Source organism: Saccoglossus kowalevskii, chromosome 2, assembly GCF_978046115.1.
Source record: "Saccoglossus kowalevskii chromosome 2, keSacKowa6.1, whole genome shotgun sequence".
Classification (NCBI taxonomy): Eukaryota; Metazoa; Hemichordata; class Enteropneusta; family Harrimaniidae; genus Saccoglossus; species Saccoglossus kowalevskii.
The window spans coordinates 3032529-3044958 of NC_140642.1; the positions used below are offsets into that span (position 1 = coordinate 3032529).

Here is a 12430-nt window from a genome sequence, read left to right on the forward strand (position 1 = left end):
CAAACCACCTAGATTCAAATCTTCTTTTCTTATCTTATAAGGGTGTTTATTGAGCGAGTACTCCACAGCTTTGCTTTTATTTACTATCTTTAGCAGCATAGATTTCCCTCCTTCCTGCAGCCTTTTCTGTAGTCATTTTTTGGCTTTATGCTTCCCCTCCCCTCCCCTCCCCTCCTAAGGTCTATTAAATGCAAACAATAAAAATTATGGCAAACCTTGATATTTTCAATGCACATATAATACATTTTGTAATCATGCCAGATTCAAAACTGTTAATGTTGGGGGGGGGGGGGGTCACCCACTTTTTTTTATTTGATAGGGGGTGGGTCAACTGAGATTTACAGCTCGTAAAATGGAATCTGCCCCCCCCCCCCCCAGGCTGAAGTAACTGACCAATCCCTTAAATTGGGATATGCAAAGTATTCTGAAAATGAGGAACATAATTGTTTAAAAACTTTATTCAAAATTATTATTCATAAAATCCCTACATTGTATCATTTCTTTTGAATAAAAGCACAAGATGGATGTCACTACAATACTAATTTGTGTTTCATAAAATATGGTAGCGCATTATTACTTTACTTTGTTTGAAAACTATTCTAGAAAGCAGGATACAAGAAATCATTAAAAAGGCCTTGTCGCATACGACTTATTTACCACTTCCGTGTCACTGAGAATGTTCTAGAACCGTGCTGTGTCTGGGTGGAATATTCTAGATTTTGTTTGGAAACTGATTGAATAGGTAATAGAACACTGTAGGAGGCAATAGAAGGTAATGGAACATTCTAGAAATTTGTAGTAAGTTCCAGACTCATTATGTATGCTGATGTAATGGTCTATTTATAGACAGTGTGGGTATATATAGGGGAGTTGTTTAGCACCGAGATCAGATCGGAGATCTCATTGAATTGTATTGGAGTTTAAGTATCTAGTCATTGGAGTAGTGGAGTTTTACTGCGTTATTGTACTTGATGTTCGCAGAGTATAATAATACCAGTACCAGTTGAAACCTCATCTGTTGGCTCAGTGTTCGTATTTTATCATCGCCGCCAGGGAAGTCTTCTGTTACTGTTGCCATTTTGGTATTTGAACCATCACACCTGTACTATACCAATTACGGTAATATTATGTTGCGTGTGACAGGCCTGAATAGTTTGTATCATAAAGTGAAACTCAGTAATGTCAATTTTAGTTTGAAAACATAAGCTATTTTGTTATCAAACAATACATTGGGATGAAAAGACAAAAAATTATGTTGAAAATAGTGTGAAAATAGGAGTGATCAATCAACTCAACAGTTATGTCGTCATAATTCTTTTGTCTAAACAAAACAGGAAGTGCATGTGCATGATGTACAAGATGGAAACTTATGCAGAATATGCAGTGTCAAAAGAATGGTGCACCTGTTCATCCATAACACCAGAGGACCCCCCCCCATTGATTATGTCATGGACGAACACATTCCGCGACAAGTAATTATTTTTATGTCAATTAAAATCTTCAGAAACACCAAAAACAAAATTAATAAATATACAGACTGATCTAAATTCTACTAAATTTTTCAATTCCAGTATTAATCATCAGTCATCAGAAAAGGCAGTATTACAATTTCATTAAGCCACAGTGCATACAACATTCTTTTACTGCATTGTCTCATTTACACAATATATATATGCAGTGATCATTAAAAATACTGTGGAAAACCTTGGTCCGGCTATATTTTCATGTTTTTTACTTTAAGTTTAGGACAAATCCATGAAAAGGAATTAGTGCGACACAGAAGCTACTTTGATACATAGCCTAGTTGATATCACCGACTATGTCAGGCAGATGAATGTGAAAGTATCTTTTATTCATGGAGTACAATTTGAATGGCCCACCCATTATTTACTATGTATACAAAGCATTATTTGGGTGTTAATTCTTATGTACATAGAAGTATTTGTTTGGATTACAACTTTGAATTGAATAAACCACAGAGTCCAATAAACAAACAACTACCACATAGAAACTGCAGGCATGATTGTTAAAATATTGGCATCCAGATCTGCACTAATTGCTTTAAATCTTCTGAAACAAAAATAATTAAGTTTAAAAATGGACACACAAAGTTTTAAAATAGATTAAAGCGCTAGGCTGTTGTAGGATTAACTCTCACTTTATTTTCTACTGGATTAAAAAGACGTACATTCCTAGGGGTAGATGAGCCATACTTTACGTACATGTATTATTATATACCTTTTTTTACTAAATTTACTGTAAAAATGTTTGTAAAATTATCAGAAGTTTGTAAAAAAGCACAATTTACAGTTGATTATTTACAATTCTCACAAATACACCATAAATATACAGAAAAATAATACTATAAATAGTAATACGTAGAACAAATTCATCTTGAGTGAAATACAAACCCACCCCACCGCCCCCCCCCCCCGAGTATACTTTAAAAAGTCGGTAATTATGAACAGCTACATGTTGTTCAGGTAGATAGAACTATATAGGGACCTTTAGCAGCACAAACGAACGAACGAACGAACGAACAAACAAACGAACAAACAAACAAACGAACAAACAAACAAACAAACAAACAAACAAACAAACAAACGAACGAACGAACAAACGAACGAACGAACAAACGAACGAACAAACGAACAAACGAACGAACGAACGAACAAACGAACAAACGAACGAACGAACAAACGAACGAACAAACGAACGAACAAACGAACGAACGAACGAACGAACGACAACCACCTGTCCTCTCGACAAAAACAAATGTACAGATTGCGTCAATCCATGCAAAATATTCTCAAACAGAATCTCTCACTAGAAATTGAATCCCTCAAATTTAAAAAGAAAAAAAAAGTATATTTCGAAATACTAGTTAAGGTTCACAAAATCCCATTTATTCACACATAACAGACTGTAAATCTATAAATATAAAATATACATGGTTATACATGCCATGGTTTACACTCTGTAAGTAAAAGGTATGTCAAAACTTTGCTCCTTCTTTACTCCCCTTTCAAAAATAAATACACTATATATTAAAATGTTTTTACATTACTGTCACTTTAATTTTAATACACGATATCAAGACCATCAACAAGTCTATTAAAAATTTATAAGTTTAATGTACACATAAATAGCTATTATTAACAAGGCACTTGCACTACATCCTTATTTGCATATTTTGATAGATTTGACAAACATATGTATTATTGTTTTCATGTCACAAGAATAAAAATACATTATTATACACAGTGCCCTCTAGTGGCACATTATATACAATTATTGAGAGATGTAGCCTATAAACATATTTATTTAGTGAAATGATCTGTTTGCTTATTACAAACGTTGAGATAAATTATCAAATTGAAATACAAATGGAAGTGATCAGATCACAATCTATTCAAACAACACAATATAAAAGTATGTATTGTTATACTAAACCTGGCAGTAATACAGTAAATGTTATTGCACACACAAAGAAAAGTATACCTGGTGAAATAATTAAAAAAGTGCAATCAATGTCCAAATCTGATGAAGATTTCCTGTCTAATCATATCTGAAACCAATATGGTAATTTTATGAATAATTCAGGTGTCTGCATCCGTGATTGTAATTGGTGATTGTTTCGTCAAGCCATACAGAGGATTATGTATACCGAGCACATTCTCTTCTCCCATGTCGCCTAACTCACATGCATTGGATATATGAAATGTAGAAGCAAACATATCACCAGAACTGTAAACAAAACAAATTAATATACCATATAATGAAACAGCTTCCATGATAACAAATGAAATTTATTTTATCTATTCACAAAATAAATTCTTTTTCATGACACTTTTCGCAGTCATATTCATAATGTGTTTTTTTTTTTCCACCCATGATTGAGTTTTGACAAAAATTCTGCTTTATTTAAAAGTGGTTTTCATAGCAAATAATTCTATTTAGCAAAGTTTTCTTGTGCATTTACTAGGCCAGTTTTACTAGTAATATACATTGAAAGTGTAATAGAACATTGTCTGAAAATAAAATTTCCCAACTGAAAATTGAATCTCTGCACATCAGATGTATTTATTCATTTTGTAGTGGAAAATTGTTCATGTTCTTTGACTTCTTGAATATAAGGGAGAAACTTATGAAGTTTAAACAAATATTATTCACAGAAAAACAAAAGGCCAAGTTCAATCCGAAAAACAACCCTAAAATGAGCATCAAATTAAAGAATGCATCAAATGCATAAAACAATAAAAGATCTTCATAATATTTACCCAGTTTTTCTTTGTCTACTAATTGAAAATCCAATTATCAAAATAACAAGAACAACTGCTACTAAAGCACCAATTACCATAGCAACGATGACACCAGTTGATAAACCTAATAAGAAACAAAAGATGTACGAAATTATGTTTGAATTAATATTAAGAAATATACAATTATACATTGGTATTCGAATACCTTATTGTAACCATGGTTACAGTACCATTAACTATTTTGTGAACTCTTATTGATGTTTTTCTGCATGATTTGGTATTCCCTACAAATATAAAAGTGATTTTTTTTTTTAAGAATGAAAAATCTGCTTTATTATAGAGCTTAACATATTGAAGAATATACAAACAAAACATAGTTATTGTCACAAATACATAAATGGTAAATGTGATACTCTTCAGGAAATGTGTTTGGATATGATATCAAAAATGACATACACTGTAACCTCAATATAATGAACACCTTTATAATGAATTTACTGATATAATGAACACATACCAGTAGCGTGTCTCCTTCTCACAACAAACCCAATGAGTTATGTGCTTCATTATAGTGAACATTTCACTATAACAAACTAATTGTATGTCCCCCAAAGAGTTCGTTATAACAAGGCTACAGTGTACATACATTTTACAGTAATCTTCTAAAATTAATTTCTATTTTGGCGTATTTTTTAGTAATTTTTTTAATTTTTTTTTTATGAGCTGGTTTTCGAAATAAAAGCTAATATTATATTATTATTATAAATGCAATGATAATTTTCTGTGAAGATAAGGTACAAGATTTGTCCATTAGCTTGTCACTACTGCATTGGGTGAAAGGTAAAAACAAACTGGTAAACAAAAAACTTGCATGCAGTTTTAATTTTCATTGAAACCAAAAATTCTTTGAATTCATACCTGTTTCATCTTGGGTGACTTCATGCCAATCCAATACGCAGTCAAAGACGCATTTATTGTCAACAGTGTGAGTCTTGTTAAAAATCTTGATATATTTTGTCTCTGTGATGTATTTAGTGTAGTTAGCAAGTAGATATGTCAGTTGCACTTCATTCATTGCGATTAGGTTGGCATCATATACAACACTGCCGCATATTATCTCAGAATCTGGAATCAAATTGCGACAAACCATGCATGGCACAGTCCCCGTTAGTTATCAAATTTAAGAAATATAGTTTTGTTTATAGTAATATAGCTGGAATACAACCATGTCAGGAATATGATTTTTTTAAGATTAAAATGATTGACATTTGTATCGGTACTTGACCATATTGAGAGAAATTGCTCTGGAACAGCATTCAAAATCAGCCATTTTGAATACATGTATATATATAACATGATGTATAACAAATATATAAAATTTAAATATAATAAGTCAAAGCATTTAGGAGATATGGCTCTAGAAGCCCAATCATTAAAACAAAATGGCCACCAGTCAGCCATTTTGAATCCAATCTGAAAAATAAAATGACGAGCATCAGGAACCCGTAATGTCTCATGTATATACCAAGTTTGAACGAAATCCACCCATAAATGCTTGATATTTGATGATTTTTTAGGTAAAAAAATGACCACCATTCGGCCATTTTGAATAGGATAGTCAAACCAATATATCTGTTTATCTATGACATGATGTATAATGAATATTTCAAATTTGAAAATATTATCAGTCAAAACAAGTCGGAGTTATGGGTCTAGAAGCCCATTCATTAAAACAAAATGGCCGCCAGACAGCCATTTCGAATTCAATCTGAAAAATAAATGATGTGCATCAGAAACCTGTAATGTCTAATATATGTACCAAGTTTGAACGAAATCCATCCATAAATGCCAGAAATGCTTGATATTTAATGATTGTTTAGCACAAAAAAGGCCACCATTTGGCCATTTTGAACAGGATCGTCAAACCAATATATCTGTCTATCTAGGACATGATGTATAATGAATATTTAAAATTTGCACATAATCAGTGAAAGCAAGTCAGAGATATGGCACGAGAACCACATTCATTAATACAAAATGGCCGCCAGTCGGCCATTTTGAATCTTATCTGAAAAACAAAATTATTTGCATCAAGGTCCCATAATGTCTAATGTATATACCAAGTTTGAACAAAATTCATATGTAAACAGCCAAGAAATGGTTGATTTTTAGGATTTTTTAGCACAAAAATGGCCGCCAATTGGCCATCTTGAATCAGATTGTAAAACAAAATGATGTGCATCAAGGTCCTATAATGTCTAATGTATATACCAAGTTTGAACAAAATTCATCAGTAAACAGCCGAGAAATGCTTGATTTTGATGATTTTTAGTACATAAATGGCCGCCATTCGGCCATCTTGAATCACATCATGAAACAAATTGACGTGCATATGTATAATATCATGTATGATGTATGTGTGAAGTTTGATTGTGATTGGTCCAGGCATTTCTAAGATACAGGTCCGGACGCACGCACAGACACACGCACACATGTACACAGGGAGGTCAAAACACAAGTCCCCGTTTTCGGACTGCGTCCGAACGGGGACTAATAAGTATTAAAACATTCACTGCACCTTATGACGACTCAAATAAAAAACCAATATGTAATTCAAAGAATTTATGAGATAAGAGAATGCAATTTTAATATCTATGTACATTTAAGTGCATGCATTATTAATGTAGAAAGCATGGTATTTTAAAAATGTGTGAAGTACAATTATGATTCTATATCAGTTTCAATCAACTCTAAACATCTAACCTTGTAAATAGAGAGAAGAAAATCCACAATGACAACCAGACTCTATACCATCAACTATATTATCCATCAGGAGTTGTATATACTTATCATTACTCAACCATACATCACAGTCAGCATTGGTAAGTCTCATTTGAATTGGATGCGAGTATTCATCCGTCGGACAGTCATTATCTTTACCAGGTGTCAACAAAGACAACGTGTAAACACTTGATTTTCGTGCATTGCAACAGCTACAGCGACTGATAGCTTCATCTGACGAGTGCCAGCTGTAGAGAAATTAACAATGTTGAATAAAAATGTTAAATAAATTTGAATATTGAAGTGAATGATTATCGTAGAATCACAAAAATCAAGCAAATTCAAAAACACCAAAACGTTTATTGATATTGTTTTTAGGTATGTGGCTTCACACATGTGAACGAACAAACAGGGGTGTGAATCATCAAAGGTTAAAAATCAAATCATGCACACATAACCTTGGATGGTCGTTCATTTCTTGCTTCAATTTCAACATGCAAAAAAGGAAGATGCTTAGCAAAATGAGATTCTATTTAGGATTGCTTGTCATTGCAGTTATTATTCAAATTCCACACTGGAAGCCATATCAAGCATAACACAACACCAAGTGCTGCAAGGCTCCACAAATAGTCACAGATTGACGATATCTATTGTCTAGCAAGCAGAGTGTCAATAATCATAGAAATGCACAATTCAGCTAACAATATCTAGAGTAGAGTACAGTCTTAGACTTGACTTACTTGTCATCTTCTACAAATATCCTTTGATATGGTGTTAATACATCAAGTAATCTTCGATTAGTCTTTGTAGTATCATTAGTGTAAACTATAGCATCCAGAAGATTCCTATCAGTAACTGGGGTTTCATCTGGAAAATCACTTGATGCCCCTTTGTAGATGGCCACTGCAGCAACACTGTAGTGTATAAGGCCTCCCTTATCAGGTAATGAAATATCTGGTCTAGGACTCATGTTACTAGACCCAATCAAAAATAATCCAAAACTGTCCAAATTATGTCCTGTTAAATCAATTGTCTTATAAGAAATGGCTGGGTCTACTGTGCCATCATAGAAGACAACAACCAAACCACTGATGTCAGCATTTATTGGTCCTTTCAGTTCAACAAATTCTCTATTATCAGTACCAGGATTATTTGAGTTTAGTTCATTGATGACGACTTGTGGTGTATTTGGTTCTTGGGTAGAAGTGATGTCTAGTTGTGGCAGTGGTGACAGGGAGGAAACAATATCAGTACAGTTGTTGGGTTGTCTAGGAGACTGGCAGACAAGTCTGAACGCTGAGGATTGTAGTTCAGGACAACAAATACAACGACTGATGCTGTCATCATTGACATGAATATAACTTTGCCCAGGCAACAAAACATCCAAAAGGTAGGAATCTGTACTATCTGTCGTACTGTACACCACAGCATCAACTAAGTTGTCTGGTTTTGGTTTGATCCCATTAGGGTAACTTGCGGGATTTGTTTGATAAAGGGTAACAGCTCCAATGCTATTGGTCAGAACTAACTCATCAATGACAACGTCAACAGATTCCTCCACATTACGAGTACCAAGAATGAAATAACCATTGCTGCAGAAAATATAATGAAAGAAAAAATGTAAAACTAGCTGAATATTTTCATATGTAAATGAGAACAACATTTATTCTTGTTCCTCATTCCAATGAAGTTAGTCCGAGGGTGGTCAACCAGTGTATTAGCATGCACTCACCTATCAGTTCTATAATGATATAGTCTTGTATGCTCTATCATCTTGACCATTAAATAGTACCACTATCAATGTATCTAGCGCTGTGCACCCTTTTCCACCATCAGCTAACTCAATGAATTGCTCCTTACCAGATCCAGACAAGTCGATGTAGATTTCATTGATGACAACCAAAGGTAAAGAGCAGTTATTGTTAGTGCCTGCAATGAAGATTAAAGTTTTGAAATGTGTGAATCCTTGACTGGTTTGGTTGGTAGGAATTTGAGAAAATTTGAATTTTTTTTTTTTGTGAAATGTAGAAATTTCGACTAACAACCTCCATAGATAGCCAATATCAATGGTATCTCAGTACCAGTAGATGATATGTTAAAGCACAAACACAGACCAATTTATGAATAAAGTCCCCCGAGTTGCTGTACTGTGCAATGCTTACCTGGTGTAGGCATAGATATCCTGTATGCAAACATATCCAAAGGACTATAGGACAGACATCTTGAGATAGATTCACTTTGGTATTCAGATATCATTATAGGAGTCTGTCCTGGTGTGCAAACAATTATTTCATGTCAACATTCAATAATTTAGTAAAATTACAGGTTGAAAGCCAGCAATATGAATATTTGAAACTACACTCAAATTATCATTTACCAATTTAATTTGTCAAGAGAAACCAATTTTTCCGCAAGATTTATGAAATTGTGTAACATTGGAATTCAGTATCACTGAGGTTATTTTTAGGTACAGTGACACCAGATGGGCACAGCCCTTACTTGTATGAAAATTGTACACATCACAGCTTTTTTTCAGAATGTTGAAATAATTAATGGCAAATCACAATACAATTTTAGTGACAGCGTCCCCCGTGTGCATTAGTTTAGGGAAACAAATTTACCATTGATATTTTCTTCTGGATCTTATTTATACATGTATTCTCTACACGCTCATTATCTATGGTGGCAAAATCACATCTCGTAGATGATAGCACTAGTTTACACAAAGATAATGTCACATATCACCATATAACTAAATTCTAGCTGACACTTCTGGACTTAAATAAAACATCTATCACATGACAACATACGGTATAAATGTATACAATATTAAACCATATTTTTGTTGTCAAAACAAAGTTTCTGTATAAATATTTACCTGGTGCCAGTGTATTCAATAATGACTGGTCAATGTCACTGTCACTGCTGTATACCAAGGCATGAATTAAACTAACATTGGTGACTACTGTACCAGGTCTGAATGCCATGGGTGGAGCACGGTATATTGCAATTGCTCCAGATTTGTCTTTCAGAAAAGCATCACTGATTTCAATAGATGGACCTAAGAAAACAAAAAATAGGTAAATGTTTCTAGACACTTTCAACAAACAGGATTAATTATCAGACATTTGGAATCTGACACTTGTACATTTCTGTAGTTCTACAAAATGCAATAATTGTATAGCCAACTTACAATGGTGCTGGTATTTTCTTGGTTAGTCTTGGATGAAATAGAAAGAATTTTCTTTTCATCTCAATCGTTGAAAGAATGTTGATACAATTATTTGGGTCTATATAAAGGCACAAAAGTTTAATTTGACATTAAAAGGGTTAATTCACCTCTAGAGGGCGTTCTATAAGCTGAAATACACACATTGAATGTTATTTTCTTAAGAATTCAACATACCTGGCTGCATACCTGTAACACCAATCAATAAATACCCATTGAGGTCAGTGGTATATCCATCCAAATCAATAGATAGATACGAGCTACTGATGCCATCATATAGAACCACTACAATGTATGGAAGTAGTGTACTTCCCTCACCGCCATCGTAAATTTCGATAAAACTGTTGTTCTCAGATTGATTAATATTTATTTCATTAATTACAATTCTGATATCATTCAATGAGCAATCATTAAGTGAACCCAGAGTGGGTATGCCACGTGTGAATGGCCTGGATTCTCGTACAGCACCAGATAAACATCTATTAATAGTGTTCAGTCCTCTTCGTAGTGCAGTAGAATTGATCTAAAGAAAAATAGACAATTAATTACCAGTAATTTCTGAATGTATTTCTCAATTAATAAACATGAGAATTAAGATAATGATAGTTTAATACTTCATAACATGCTGCAGTCTAGTATATCATTAAGAATTTGTCTTAGAGTCAGTTTCGGACAATTTTAGAAAAACAAATTTGAACTAAAACAAGTATTGTGAACTCAACATTTTCCCGAAACAAAACTGAATTGTTTTTCAGTATTTTAAGTATCTTAGCAAATGATAAATTACCTGTTGCGCTCTAGAGCTACCAAGCAATGCTTTTGTTAGGAGATTGCTTGATGAGTTGCCATGGTTACTATAGACAACAGCATCCAGGATATAGTAACTTTTCACCAACGTGCCTTCAGGAAAGAGAGAGACATCAGCTCTATATAAACCAACTCCTCCATTCTGTACTGGTAGAAAATCTGTCAAAAAATGTCAACTGTCATAATTTGTAATTGAATTACCGTCCAGGTATTGACCCCAAAAATCATTAGTTGATCAATTATCTCATTACAATTAAAAATGGCGTTGAGGGCGGAACTGTAAGGACGTGTGTTGACTGACCTCCGTAACGAACTAAACATTTCTCAAATTATATGCTTAGCTTTCGTATAATTTTGCTATCAACTTGAGCTTAAGTTGTTACTATTGAAGTAAGCCATTTATGGGGATCTCATGGAACCAAAATCTTTAAAAAGACCCAGAATTAGATCTTCTACCAGCTCGTCCAGCAGTGAGATGGCGTCCATTGAAAACGCGAGTATTGAACAGTCTGCTATTACGCAACACGCTAACGAGGACAAATTCCCGGAGCTTTCATCACCTGAACTGAAGATTTTAGCAAGTATTCTTACCAACCAAAATCGAGAACTGGCAAAACAAATTTCTGATGTGAAAGCGGAATTAACAAATGACATATCTTCGATTACTATGAAACTAAATTCGAACATTGACGAAGTTAATGAGTTGAAGAGTAAAATTGACGACATGCACACGAATTGTAAATTTATGGAATCCGAGATTGAAGCACTACGTGGCACGTTGGACAAAGAACGTCGCAATAGAATATCAGCTCAGGTCGAATTGGATAGATATAGTCGGAAGAATGATGTTATCATTCACGGCATAAACTATGAAGTAGGCGAAGACATAGAAATGAAAACACGAAAGATGTTATCTGAGGCATTGAAATTACCGTCAGTGAACAATATGCAATTCAGCAAAGTCCACCGCTTAAATAAATCGTCGGCTGACCGTCCACATCCACCAGTGATTATTCGATGCATTTCCCTTAATGATAGAGATGAAATTCTTGGCCGTGGCAATTTATTGAAAGACACAAAGTTAATTGTACACGAACACTTGCCGATACTGTTGCAGCAAGCACGCAATAAACTTTTGCCGGCATACTACAGCGCTAAAAAAGACGGTGCCCGTGTTCAAATTCGAGTTCCAGCGAGAGATACCTGCGCTTTGCTTATTGTTGATGGAAAAATTAGTAAACGTATTGAAGCTGTTATATAAGACATTTTATGATATTAGCACTAGTACTGTTAATAACAACTTACTGTTTTCACAGCTCACATAAAAGTTATACCAGTAATGGCGGAGGTT

The 12430-nt window shown here is 33.9% G+C and overlaps 1 protein-coding gene across 1 annotated transcript in view; it reads right to left on the reverse strand.

Annotated features, from left to right (window-relative positions):
* Positions 1–2139: 2139 nt before the first annotated feature.
* The window catches only part of LOC100367085 (uncharacterized), a 47467-nt gene continuing 37176 nt past the window's right edge, over positions 2140–12430 (reverse strand). Inside the window, 11 exon segments of the mRNA XM_085496176.1 lie at positions 2140–3747; positions 4281–4386; positions 5181–5387; positions 7026–7291; positions 7784–8635; positions 8776–8793; positions 8795–8972; positions 9206–9313; positions 9922–10104; positions 10450–10795; positions 11060–11238. Coding sequence (XP_085352302.1) covers positions 3600–3747; positions 4281–4386; positions 5181–5387; positions 7026–7291; positions 7784–8635; positions 8776–8793; positions 8795–8972; positions 9206–9313; positions 9922–10104; positions 10450–10795; positions 11060–11238 — 2591 coding nt within the window. The 3' untranslated portion in view covers positions 2140–3599.